The sequence below is a fragment of the Miniopterus schreibersii genome, assembly GCF_964146895.1.
Source record: "Miniopterus schreibersii genome assembly, chromosome: 2".
In the NCBI taxonomy this organism is placed as follows: Eukaryota; Metazoa; Chordata; class Mammalia; order Chiroptera; family Miniopteridae; genus Miniopterus; species Miniopterus schreibersii.
The window spans coordinates 83976537-83991033 of record NC_138102.1 but is presented as its reverse complement, the minus strand read 5'-3'; the positions used below and the strand labels follow the sequence as shown (position 1 = coordinate 83991033).

The following is a 14497-nucleotide window of genomic DNA, read 5'->3' as shown; positions in this document are numbered from 1 at the left end:
GTCATTTGTTAAGTACAGGATGGAGAACAGTCATTTAACAGTAGACTATATGAAGATACATAACCACCACATGGCTTAAGCTCTGCATTGATTATAAAACAGTATGAGGCAATAGAGATAGCCTCCCTCATAACACTTAACATTGGTGTAATGGTGAGTTCCTTTTCTCTCTTCCTTGCCGTTGAGGGTAGGCACATCAGTTCCTTTGTATCTTCCATACTTACTGCAATCCTGTGTAGACATTCAGTCAATGTTGAATTAATGATTGAGTAAATATAGATTTAAAAATGAAACATCTCATAATTTCAAACTGGATCAACAAAAGTGCAGTGCCCTGGATGCAGGCGGTATGCACACATTGTACCATACACTAATGTGCTTGGCCACATCTATAGCTCTAAATTTAGGGTAGGAACCATATTTGAAAGAGATACTGACACATTGGAGCATATCCAAGAGAGAGCAGCTAGCTTGCTGAATAGTTAGTTGTATGGTTTGATGAAAAGGAATGTTTAGACTACAAAAATTCTTATAAGGCACATGTTGGGTTTCTACAAACATCTGAAGGACAAGAATATGGAAGAAGAAATAGATTTGTCCTAACTTCAGCTGGCAGAATTAGAGCCAGTGGATGGAAATTATAAGGAAAAACTTTCTTACACTACTTTTGGTGTTCAGGAAAATAATACACTTCACATATGTGGGTAGAGCATTAATTAACTGATCTGACAGCAACTTGTATATTAGATGATATCTGGATTAGATGATGTTCAATGTCTTTTCCAAATCCAAGACGTAAAAACTTTGTGCCCATTATAGTTGCAAAAAACAATGGATTCCATATTAGCGTGTAACAAACTAATCTGATGAATTTGCCATATAATGACTATTTACAGGTATTGATATGACTATTAATACTAAAGGCTTTTGCATTAGTCATTAACATATTTCTGAAGGCAATAGGTTTTGACAGGGTGGAAGATTAGGAAATCACACAGTTCTAGATCTTTGAAACAACTTAGAAAAGTGAAAGAACTTTGGTTGACTGGAATGAGTGTGTATAAGCAATGACCCCAGGACAAGTCAGACCAGATTGCTCACCATGAGAACTGGAACCGATGATTGGGTCCACAGGGGATGGCACTGCCGCGCTCTTGTGGCCTATAAAGGTGAAATTAACCAAAGACAGTAGTGAGGACTGAAAGACAAAATAAAGAAAATATATTACCATTCAGAAGTCTTTGCAGCAGGACTGGACTCCAAACAGGAGACATGGTCTATGGCTGGGGAAGCTAAATCAGAAGAGAATCCAGTCTGAAACCTTTCACATAGGATCTTGGTCATGGCTACAATGTTAGTATCACTGACTTGCCTGTATTCGTCATTGGGCACGTGGTACAGGCATATTGGAAAAGCTTATTGGCACAGAGGTGGGCACATACATCACAAATCAATTGGTGGAAATCCTCAAAATGAGCTTCAGAGCTCACAGGAAGGTTATGATATTAGCCCACAACCTTTGCATTCAAGTAATTTCAAAAGCAGCCCTCCGGATCATTTCTGCCTTGTTCTGCTTACCACTTGTATCTCAAACATTTTCCTAGTTGGCAGAGCTACCTTGGCTCCCTTTGAACAAGCTGGTGAGGAGGCTGGAATGTGTGTGAAGGAGTAGAAGGAGAAGCCAACAGATGAATGCACAGTGAGCCATTCCTGGCTTCTGTAAAAGCGCTCCTAAGCACTCTGCCATGTGTACACAAAATTCCATTGAGTACTAATCTGGGATCATCTATCAAAAGATTTGAAAATTTTAAATACCAAAAGATTTGCTTAGAGGTCAAATTTCAGAGTTTTTACTGTATTTGGAGTGTTTGCATGGAGAAGAAATGCCATGGAAAAGGCCAGACAATATGCAGAGTTAGCCTTGAGGATGAACAGAAAGCAGAAGACACACAGCCTACCCTGCAAAAGAGAAGTCACTAAATTAAGAGGCAGTCAAGCTGCTTCCTCACTGTAGGATTGGGGGTGAGGGTGGGTGGTCTTCAGTACTCAGCCATAACTTATTCCTAAGAATGCCCGTGGTTCTCCCTGGTTAATTAAAGGCTCTTGGCTTTTTGTCTCTTGCTGTCTAGACACCCAGGTCTCAACCACCACAGGATTTTAGCTATCTCATACCTATATTTCTATTTAGACATTCCAGTAGCACATACAATTAGATAAAATTAAAATGATTTTCAGTACATTCTTACAGTTTTCTCCCAATTTCCCCAGCACCCTTTCTGTGCCACAGTTTTCTCTTTCCTGTCCCTCAAGTGTGGTAGTGGAAAGTTAACATGTCATCGGCTTGGAGGTAAACAGTGTCTTCACCGGAGGGAGCACTGCGTCACCTCTGGGAGACTTAGTTTCCTTTTCCATAAAATAGGACACTACAGAAGGTGGCTGTGGACATTAATTAAATTAAATACATGAAATATAAATAGCATAAGGCCTTGCACATAGTAGGTATATACATTGTTAGCCTCCTCCCTTCTCTTTCTGTTCTTTATTGCTGTTTTTGGTTCCCAGTATTCATTTGTTCATCCCCTCCCTGAAATTGTCCTAGTGAAGTTTGCCCTTGAAAAAATTAGGAAAAAGTAAAAGTAGGTGAAAACTAACCACTAGTGCCATCCATGTTCCTTTTGTTTGAAGGAACTGTAAAGGAAGAACTCCAGCTTCAGTCTTGGAAGGTACACTTGGGACTTTAGCATTCTCTCCCTCTCTAATTTCTCTAGACCTCACTCCCTCACCAGGGAAGAGGAAGAGTTCTCTCAATGAGATGCATGGAGGACATTATCAGCCCAGGGTAGCTTATCAGCAGTTTGTTTACATTTATAGCAAACAGAACAGAACTGTCTATCCAGTGGTAATTCTATTACTGGGACCAAATGATGAAAAAAAAAGTCATTAAGAGGGTTCAGGTTCCATAAAAATGTAATGCTAATAAGAAAATAATGTTATTCATCTGCTTTAAATATGGTATTTTGGTCATGTAAAATGACAAAAGCATGGTGAGCAGTTGCATAGTTTTATAGATACTACTTAAACCATAAAACTAAAATTGTATATGTTATAGGGAAGACAGAGATGTTGATACATAATCCTGCATGGATCCTCCTGTTTAAACTGAGACTTTTAGGAAAACTAGACTTTATTCTAAGTTGTCTTTTAATCAGTGAGTAAAATTCCTTTTTAAAAATTTATGTTCAATGCTCATTCTTCATTGCCAATCTATGAAATACTATGTTTCATGTTGTTACATGTGTTTACATATATTGAAAAATACATATTTATGATCTTTAAGTTTTTCAGAACAAAAACACCTTGGGACTTTGATTGTGTTCCTTTATTCATTATTATGCAAAAGTTAACCATTGGGATTTTTATTTTTATTGTGCACTGCAGTGCTCCTTAGGAAGAATAATTTCATGTATTTTTTTAAAAATATGTTTTTATTGATTTCAGAGAGAGGAAGGGAGAGGGAGAGAGAGATAGAAAGATTTATGATGAGAGAGAATCATTGATTGGCTACCTCCTGCACCCCCCTACTGCGGATTGAGCCCGAAACCCGGGCGTGTGCCCTGACAGGAACCCAACCATGATCTCCTGAATCATAGGTCAATGCTCAACCACTGAGCCATGCTGGGTGGGCAATTTCATGTATTTTTATTTATTTATTATTATTTTTTTAATCCTCACCCAAGGACATTTTTTCCATTGCCTTTTCAGAGAGAGTAGAAGGGAGAGAGATAGAGAAGCCTCAATGTGAGAGAGACACATTGAACGGTTGCCTCCCTCTCGCGTCCCGACCAGGGCCGAGCCTGCAACCAAGGTACGTGTCCTTGGCCAGAATCAAACCTGAGACCCTTTGGTTGGTGGGCTGATGCTCTAACCACTGAGCAAAACTGGCTAGGGCAATTTCATGTATTTTTAAAATGCAACCAAGTCAATAATGAACTACAAGGGTAGCATTGGGAATAGCCAGTTTTTCTTTGTGTAATTCACAGCTATGAAACAACTACATGTCACTCTCAGAACATAGCCAAAGTTCCCAAGTTCCACGCTCTGCTTTTCTTTCTTTCTCCACTTTTCTTCTATTGTCTCAGAATGAGAACATAATTACTGCCAGGTGTCTGGCTTGAACACATGGTTTATGGCACTGTCGGGCTATCAAACCAAAAGCATGTACACAAAGTGGCTGACAGCATCTCTATCAGATGGCAAGCAGTGTTGCATCTGAGCTTGACAAATGGACTTACAGGCATCTGTAATATTCCAGTGTAGTGCTAAACCTGTCTACCATTAATGCCATATTTCTGGCATACCAGAGTGGCTAGATCTTAGGTCCCTTTCAGCTTCCATAGAGGATGTCCTGGAACAGAAAAATTCTGATCAAATCCTAAATAAGAATGGAAAAGGAACAACAGGATCCTGTGAGATGTTTTCTTTTTCTACAATGATGCTAACTCGAAGACCTAAACTTGCCTACTCTTGCATAGTTACTGAAAGAGGCTCACAATTGCCGTAAGAGAGAGTATGTTCTACTGTAGGCCTTAGAGACCTTTGTTAATCTGTCCATTTACCTAATGGGACAATTACCAGAGACAAACTGCTTCCCAGAATCAGGCCAGCAAAAATTCCGTCAGGGAAAGGTGTCAGGGCCGACAATCTTAACAAAACCATAGTAATAAGAATTGAGGTCCTAATTTAAATCGTGTTAAACTGTTTATTGAGAGTTTTTCATTATTAGGACTATAAATCCCAGGCCAGGTTATGTTTCAGTTTGAGTCAGTCAAATATAAGAACAACTTGGCCATATGCGTCTTTTTCAAAGAACTTTATTCATTCAGCCTCAGGCTCAGAGTTCGATAACATGTTTTCTATGAACTTTTTTCTCTTCATATGAAGCAATATTAAAGAGGAAAAATTGGGGGGGAGGAGGATTCTAACTACTCCCATATATATTCTCACTTATGGGCAAATTAAATGGCTTGCACATTCCTTAAACACAAACTCTGATTCCTGATCTCCCACAAGTGGGCATAGACCCTCCTGCAAAGCCGTCCCCAGCCTCTGCCTGTCAGAATCCCACCATTTTTTAAAGCCCACCCAAATGTCTCCTCCTCTGTGTGGTCTGCTATCATCACCCTAGTCAAAAATAATATTGCTCCCCTAACATTGCCTTTGTGTCTTTTTCGAAGCATCCTTTCACATAAAGTTTATGTTGTAAACTTTTGCATAACTTTTCTATTGTACCTGAGCAGCTTGGCCACAGACAGCACCTTTGCACGAATCTGCATCTTTACAATGATTCTTGGCAGTGTCCTAAATGTAATAAGTACTTCATAAGAATTTTTCTTTTTGGTGGTTAGAAATTAGGGAAGTAGAAAAGTTAAAGAATAGATATTTAACAGATAGGCTTGTGCCCTCTGCCTATCCCAGTCTTATCTGTAAGAGCTCTCAGCTTCCCATTGCAGGGGGTCAGAAGTCTATGGTGTATTTACTCGGGTGTTCAAGCATTTGAAGTTTAATTTCACTGGAAAAGCTTTATTTGCTTCAAGGGTGGTAATTTATACTCAACAGCTTATGCTTATTTGAAGTAGTTTTTCACTTCGGACGTTCATTACATCCATCTTTACCTAGCTGCAGCTGCCTGGGAGAAAAGAATGTGCTTTCTCGAACTTGAGCAGCCTAAAAGATTTCCTATGCCTAGGGATTATTTTTTCTCCTACCGCCATTTCGCTGCCGTTTCTCTTTCTCTTTTAACCCTTTTAGCGAGTGCAGCTTCTCGGTGCTTCGTCAGCTCTGAGGCATGGCAAATACTTGCGGTTGCTTTCAGCCTGCGGGGGGGCGGGGGGCGGGGGGCGGGATAGAAGCTGCGGGCGCGGGCTCTCCCCCGGCTAGGGGCTGACTGTAAGGTCCCCGTCTCCTTTCTTCCTCTGATTGGCTCCCCGCGGTCACGTGAGGGCCGGGGGGCGGAATCCTGAGTTGTGGCTTCTGGCACTCCTTTTTCTTTTTAAATATCGCTTGGTCTGTGGCGCTCTGCTGGGCTTGGTGCCTTGCTCTTTGACTGAGACTGGACACAGACGGATACAGCCACAAGGTAGACTGAGGTGGTAAAAGGAAATCTGCCGAGATGTTCGGTCAGGGACCCAGGACCCCAGCTTCAAGCTGCTACTATGTAAATCCCTTGACACCTGAGGGCCAGGAGGTGTACTTGCGGTTTGATCAGACTACGAGACGCTCTCCTTACAGGATGAGCCGGATTCTAGCGCGCCAGCAGCTAGTGACTAAAATTCAACAAGGTGAGTTGCCGGTAGTGGAAGTCTGTTGCTAATTCTGATTTCTGTTGGCTCTATTTCATGCTAACCCAGTTTTGTAAATTATTGTTTTCACTTTACAATATGTGGATTTCTATGCCACGTTGCACGTAACTTTTATAAATAACTTCAGGCTGCAGTTTTAAGCAAACAGTGACAGCACTTAGCTGCCACCTAACATAGGTGCACAAAAAACTTCATGGTAGGAATCATAAATTTCCAAAACTTACGTGTGTCTACAGAATAAATGAGACAAGCTTACTCAGTGTGTATTTTAGGAGCTTTTCTGCAGATTCCTCACACTCTCACATTTGAAACTCGGATACTTGTTTATTTAATCAGTAGGGGAGGGGGAAACTCATTTCCACCCTGCACAGGTTCTTAAGAACACTCTTAGTGACAGCGAAAGTTAGAATTCCAGCCTTAAGGGCATGAAACTGACAACCAGGTTCACACTCTCTGCTCCTTTGTATGTTTGTGTCAGTAGTTGCCACTGATTTGTTGATACTGTTTTTTTGCTGGTAAAGGATAAATGTGTCCTCTAACTTCAAAACAGGTCTTGTGACCTGTGCACAGACGCACCAGCTTCCTGTGGGAAAGATATTGATTACAAGCTGCTGGATGTTCCTTTTCTTTTCAGGGGGAAAAAAATCAACAGCCTGGATATTACATTCTCCCAAAATAGTTTAAAACATTCTCCTAATCTTAGGCTAGGTCTGTAGAAACAAGACAGATGAACATTCCTAGGAAGTCCTAACTGGTGCCCATGTACCCAGTAAGTTTGTGAAGTTTATGTCCACCCCACTCCAGCCTAAAATAAAAGAAAGAAAAAAGTTATTTCTAGAGTCATTATACAAACAAATTCCATTTAAATAAATGAGTTTAAGAGTATATTAAGTTTTAAAGGGGAAGTTGGGGTTTGTAATCGTGAAAATCTTATTGTAATGTTTCCAAAAAGAACAATATGAATTATAGTGAGCAGCATTTGATGAGATTGTTTCCTTGGAAATTAGGATTTGTTTGTAAAGGCTCAGGAACTGGTTATGTGTGAAGGATACTGGTCTTACATACCGGTCTGATTTCAGGAAGGATATTATGTCATTCCATAAACTCTGTGTGCAGGTCTTGATTGAATAGAAACAAAAGTAATTATTTCCCTGTGGCTTGATTTAAAAATACATTAGACTCAGAATAAAAACCAGCCCCATTTTTGTTTTCGAGATTTCTGACAATGGTGTTTTACCAGATGCCATCATGATTACTGACATAGGGGCTTGATAAATGTTTGATAATGATTTATAATCTATGTTTTGTAAATATTTCTCAGCATATATATAATAAAGTGCTTTGCAAATCTCTTTAAATGTATTTACAATAATTAATTTCACTAACAATTATTTATGTTCTTTTTGGAATAAAGGTTATTTTTTCATTGAGGGCTTAAAGTTATTAACATATACATGATTACTGAAAGTGTACTCTGAGTCTATGTTTCCTTTTTTCCAAATTAGAAAACGTGAGCTTTCTCTCCTATTTACATTGGACAGTGGAATGTTTGAAGCCAATGAATGCCTAAAAATTCAAAATGAGAATTGAGTTCATAGGAAAACATGAAAGAATTCTAATAGTCCAATGACTGGGATCTGATTATTTGTTAATATCTTACAGTTGTATAGTAAGACATTGAGAAAGCAGAAGCAAAACAATTTTACTGGGTTTGTTGTATTAGTAGACTGGTTTACTGTAATAATGGAGAATGTTGATTATTTATAATATATCGAGCACTGCTCTGGAAGCTTTACATATATTTCAATTTATTTTATCCTCAAAAAATCCTTGTAGGTAGGTACTATTATTATTCCCATTTTAAAGATGAGAAAACAGGCATATAGAATTCAAGTAATTATTTTGAGTTTACATAGTAAGAGCTGGTATTTGACTATACCTCTAGAGCCTATGCTCTATAATACACTATACTGTTTTTTTAGTTTTTATAATGAGTGTTAAATTATTGAATTTATGGTTGATTTTTTTGGATTATATAATATCCCAAAGACTTTTCAATTTTTTGTACTCAAGATACAGCAATGAGCTATATTACAGAATCAGAATTGGTCACTCACTGTGAAATTTCCATTCAGGTTTCATTTCTCTAGTGTTTGACCTTCCTTGAACTGTTAGTACCCAGTAGGGCATGATGTCAAGTTATTTTACTAATGACTTATAATCATCAAATTAAAACTTATTGAGTGCATGTTAAATTAATAACATTGTGTGTTGGTTGTTGTTTTTTTGGTGTATTTCACATATTGTTATCTTGAAATGACAGCCACATCAGTAAAATTGTTTGCTTTACTCTGTTATAGATCTTTCAAGGAAGATTTAGCATTATATTAATATAATTTGGGGCATTGTTACTTATAATCTTTCATGGCTGTTGGGAACAATGCAAACGAGTAAATTGCTCCCCACTGACCTCATTACAGTGAGATAATCATTGAATGGCATGGACATGATTCAACAACAGATACACTCATAGGAAGGAAAAACAAGGAAGAGAAATAAAGGAATCTTTGATGATGCATAGGATCAGAATTCATTGCCTAAACCCAGGATGAATCTAAACTTGCTCACTTTAGGGTATGCTCCAAAATCTACAGGCACCATTTCTCTAGCCTTCTTTTTAGTTCTGGAGTTTTACCCCCAGTTAAAAGTAGAGATGTTTAAAATAGAGTGTTGTTTGCAGAGTAAAAGTTTATCATAAGTCATACTGCCAATTATCCCTACCCCACAGTCTTGTTGAATCAATGGGGAAATTGTTGTAGGAAGAGAAAATGGAAATAATAATGGTTCTTATTTCCCTCACTGGCGGGCACTTGGGAATGAACTAGAGGAAAGACACTAAGGAGGTGGAGGGTGAGCATGTTAAGCCGTAGGAAGGGAGAATAGGGATCTATGTCATTGATGGCTATGATTTATTGGCTAGAGACATCCACATGCTATTTGATAAATCTAGATATAATCAGATCTTTAAATATGATTATTTGCTTTGTGAAAGAATTCATTATGCTATTAAACTTTTGAGATAATTTAAATGCATAAAACTGCCTGATATGGACCAGATTGCAGTCAAGTCCACTACTGAAGCAGAAAGAAAGGAGATAGGGATGCAGACTCTATTTAGACACTCCCTCATTCTTTTACTGTGGCCAGTTTCAGAACTTCACTGGGCCTTTGTTTCTTGATAAGAATATGAAATGGTTGGATTATGATTATTCAGGTTTATTTTGTTTCTCAAGTCCACTGTAGTTGGACAAGTGTGCGTAGAGCAGGGAAACTTCAACCTAAAGTAATAAAGGAAATAAGAGCAGCTTTCTAATGTGGGATAAATCTTCGGTTTATAGTTTTTCTAACCTGTCAAGGAAATAGTAAAGTAGAAATCAAATTTTAGTTCCATCCGTGCCGCTAATTAATTATGTGATTTGGGGCAGGTCACAACTTCTCTAGACATTCTTTCCTTCTTCCATAAAATAGAAAGTTTGGATTAAGTAAGTGTGAAGTCATCTCTAAAATTCTAGGATTCTGTCATACCTAATATCTAATTTTTTTTTGTTTTAAATAACTTAAATGAGATATAATTTACATTCTACAAAATTAACCCATGTCAGTGGTCTTTACTATATTCACAGAGCTGTGCACTAATACCTAATTTTAATACCTAAAATTCAGGTATTACTTTAAAAGAAAGATAATTCTTATCTATGTTTTGTTTATTATGTCATTTAACATCTACCTGGACATTCTTGGATACCTGTTTAATGCTCGCATTATCTACTTAATAGGAACGTTAGGATGTCCAGTCTTGTGGACTACTTAAATGTTGGTATATCCTATAATTATAAAGAAACTTGTAGAAACTTTTGCTTCTCAGGAGTCCAGGACTCTAGAATGGAGTTATTGTGATGCCTGGCCTATCATGAGGACTTTGGGAATCAGAGAATGTCCATGTATATTTACCTTCATTCTCACAAAAAGACCTCTTTTCTTGATATAAATGCAGAATGTAGAAAATTTCACTACTAAAAGAATTAGTGAAAGTTATACTTGCATTTTCATGGACTTTTTATCTGAGACTATTTCTAGAGATAGTCCCTGAGTTGAATTTAACTAGAGTAGAATAAACTGCAATTTTTATGTTCCCAGGGAATGGAACTGGGTATTGGTGATGCACCCTCTTTCATTACTCCATCAAGTCAAATGGCATCTTGGGAATTTGCCCGACCTAAGTGGTGGCATTGCTCACCCCAGGTGGATGAGATCGCCACCAACTGGGTAGTGTCAGCTGAATTAAACAATCATTTGTTCTTTTGGAAGTGATCTTTATCTTTAGTACTTTCTTACCCCACTACTTTCAGAAATGGAGGGTGAATATGCTGGCAGAAAGGCAGATGGAACACAGAAAACAGGGTGAGAAAGCATTTGTCATGTATTGCTCAAGTTCTTTTAAAAAAGCAGCAGCAACTGTGAGAAATTCACATTTCATGAATCAGAGCCTCTTTCTGTTCAGAGCTGGTAACTGAAGGTTCTGTATATAAATGATACTGTTTAACCAAAGTTACAGGAAAATCTATTAAGTGAACTAAGTTTAAAAGCTTTGGATAAAGGTTTTTTTAAAAAAAAAAAATTATCATATGGTAAAAATGTGAGGAGTCAAGAAATAAGTACTAAAAAGGAATTAGCAAAAAACAATATGCCCATACAAACTTGAGAGTTTTACTTTAACCAAATTATGACTTCCATAGCTGCATGTCACTGCTTTTATTAGCTGATTTTATAAACACACATCCCAGATGCAGGCAGTTGCCAGATTTGGATTTTGGAACATTGGTTTAAGTGAATAGAGATTTATTTTTTTTCTCATACCTTATTTTCCCCCTTATAGTCAGAACTTTAATCCTTAGTAAATTGTGAACACTGATAAGCTCTCATAAAGAAAGTTTCCTCATTTCCTTAGCAACTTAATTATGCGCAGATTTAAAAGTACAAGTTAGTAAAAAAAAAAAAAAAAAATCACAAGTGGTCTGAACAATAAAAATTGATGAACCAAACAAATTTAGAAAGAGAGAAAATGACAGTGGGGTTTGGTAAACCTCTTATATAAAAGGAAATACATAGTTGGGATTTAATAGAGATAGGTCATTAATAGGGATGATCCCTGTCTCGACATTTTATTAGCTATGAGAACACGGTGTGAGATTAGGGATGAAGGTACAAGAAGAAGATAGGAAAACATAACATGAATTGCATACCAGATACTTGAATGAAATAAAGATCATGTAAAAAATCATTTTCTGTCTCCTTAGGGGCAACTGAATATGATTTTGTTGTGAGTAAAGACATATATTAATTTACATTCTACCTCATTACCTAAAGGATTTTAGGTAGTTAATAGAAGAATATATATACAATTCAGTTAAAAAGGTAAATCTGATGAAAAGAAAAATGTAGGTTAATTAATAAGATAAAACTAGGAAGAGATGTAAATATATAAAACAAGGCCCTGAATAATTAATAAAAGTGGGTTGCAAATTTAGCTTGAGCTTCCCTAACCTAAGCAAAGAGGAAAGCATGATCGGGGGAAGAGTTGCCATGCCGTAAGATCAAAACATAACCAACACAGCCTTTCCTGGGATTTGATAATTGGGAAATTTTCTCCCAAAAACATGATCTAGGAGAACAATTTCTAATGTTAATCTTGTAAAGGGACTACCCATAGTGGATGGCGCTCTTAAACATTCCTATGGTGAATTCAACAGCAAGTCTTTTATAGTATCCTGCAGCGAAGGGGAGGCAGAATAACAGATTATAACTCAGTAAAAATATTTGGGGAAGGGGTGGATGGATCAACACAAAAAGGTTTAGTATACAATTCACTCCTTCTCTGGCTGAATCAAGAAATAGCCATGGAGACTATCTAGAGACAATTTTCCTAGGTTTCCTTCACAGAACACGAGTCCTGTTAGATACCCAGGAGGAAAATATTTCTGCAGTTAAGAAATTTTGGGAAATGCTGCACCCTCTTCTGCTTCTTGGAAACTCACACTAGTGAAAGGCTCAGAGGAACACTGCAGAAAGTATTTTAACTTTGTTTCAACTAATATATTTCACCTTGAAATCGTTTTTCACTGAATAGCAGAAATGAGATCTTATAAAACCAGTGTTCCCTGAGGAACACATTTTGGAAAGGCTGATTTAAGAAAGTGCAGAGCCTGTGGATCATTCTGGTACTCTGCATGTATTCCTCGCATGGACTGGGTAGTAAGTAGTTTGAGGTATTTTGGAGAGTAACATTGCAATTATTCTATGGTTTCAGGACCATTTACTTTAAAAATCAACTGGTAAAGGCAGGATGGACACCTTTTTATGCAAATTAACAACCAAAGTAAGATTCTAGCCTGACTATGTGGCTGCGACACATTTGCCAGGCAGAGAAACTGAAGGATTAGGTGTATGGACATAGTTAATAATTATGACAAGACTACAACCCATCTTCAGATAACTCTACAAGCAAGGCACTGCTGGCCAAAAGAAATAAATTATTGCTTTTTAGCTCTGGATCTGTATAACCTATGAAGTCTTAGGTGAGTTCTGAAGGGGTCTGACATTACAGCAGCTAATTCAGGATAGTCCAGTACTGCTAGTAAGTGGAGTGACTGCCCCACAGGAAAGAAACAGGAAAGTCTTCAGGTGTCTCAAATTTCTACTGGCTCTAGTTGATGTGGAATATGTACTCCCTGAAGCTCAGGCATCTATAGGTGGCTCAGAGTGAATTTCTGACTTCATGGTTCAAACATATCCTTGGTACATAAAATTTCTCTCAGTATGACAGATTAAAGTGAACTGATAGATAATGGTCATTTTAATTAGTAAAATCTGTTGTTTTGTTTAGTCGTATAAGCAACTTATCCAGTTTTCCAGGAAGACTGCAAATACAATGTTAAGGTATTTTCCCTCCTTCTGGCAAAGAGAATGCATTAACATTTAGATTATGATGATCCTTTCTGAGAGAAATCTACAAAATATCAAAAAGCTGTAATAGAATGCATGAAGAATTGGCCACACTTTCTAGTACAAATGCTCGTGTTGTAAAGTCACAAAGGACTTAGCAGTCACTATAGAATGGTACAGTCTAGAGCAGGACAGAACACAGATTACCATGGAAATTTATACACTATATTGTTTGAAAAGACATGACTTCTCTTTTTTTTTTAAGAAACTTGGGATCTAAAGGAATTTAAATGGAGTGGTTAGAAAATACCTTAAAATTACAGAACATATTAATGCTGTTAGGAAAAGGAAATCGATAGAAATAAGTCCAAAATGTCTGGCTAGACTGTCAAATGATTTCTCTCACAAGGCATATGAGTCTTGACAGTTTGAAAGGTATGACAGAGGCCGACTGGACTAAAATACCAATGATTTGCATTAAAACACAAGGGTGAGATGGTGTAGAGGAGAGTGGTGATTGTAAAGGAACTCAGCATTCACAAAGTAATTTACCTGTTTGCATTTTGAGCTGAAGAAGGCATTCTCTCTCAGCATTTCAGCTCTCCTTTTCCTGGTTGATTTTGAAAATGATACATATGGATGACAAGAACATACATTTATAGTCACTGAATGACATGTAGGAAAAGAGTATGATAGTCATAAAATCATATTTTCCTCTGAATGTTTTCTAACCCAAAATTATTTACAATATTTAAAATTACTATAAGAAACAAGAAAGATTCACAATTCCAATGATACTGGTATTCCAACCATCCCCCCTTACCCCCATCCCCAATAAGACTAGTGTTCTTAATAAAGACATTTAAATCTCTCCAGATGCTTTGAAGGACACAAGACATTTCTCACTAGATGCATTTCTCAGAATAGAGAATGAAATGCATCTTTAAGCTCTTACAGTTTGGACCTATGTAAAACTATGTGTTATGTATAACAGGTTTTTAGTAATCAAAGCACCTTCACTTCTATATTGATCTCTTTGGATAGAGGGGTTATCTAACACTCCTTACCTGAGCATTTTCATCCTCACCACTGGTATTCTGTGACTTGCTATGCTTTTAAGAGGAAGGTCTAAGGCA

The 14497-nt window shown here is 37.4% G+C and overlaps 1 protein-coding gene across 3 annotated transcripts in view; it reads left to right on the top strand.

The window, feature by feature from the left end:
• The window catches only part of STARD13 (StAR related lipid transfer domain containing 13), a 210896-nt gene that overhangs the window by 41812 nt on the left and 154587 nt on the right, over window positions 1–14497 (top strand). The window contains exon 1 of one of the 3 annotated variants that reach the window (XM_081128661.1): window positions 6036–6338. The exons of 1 other annotated variant lie outside the window; for it this stretch is intronic. In XM_081128661.1, coding sequence (XP_080984787.1) covers window positions 6170–6338 — 169 coding nt within the window. In that variant the 5' untranslated portion in view covers window positions 6036–6169. Of the gene's footprint in view, window positions 1–6035; window positions 6339–14497 lie in introns of those variants that run through there. One more of the 3 variants, XM_081128663.1, reaches the window with a different exon arrangement.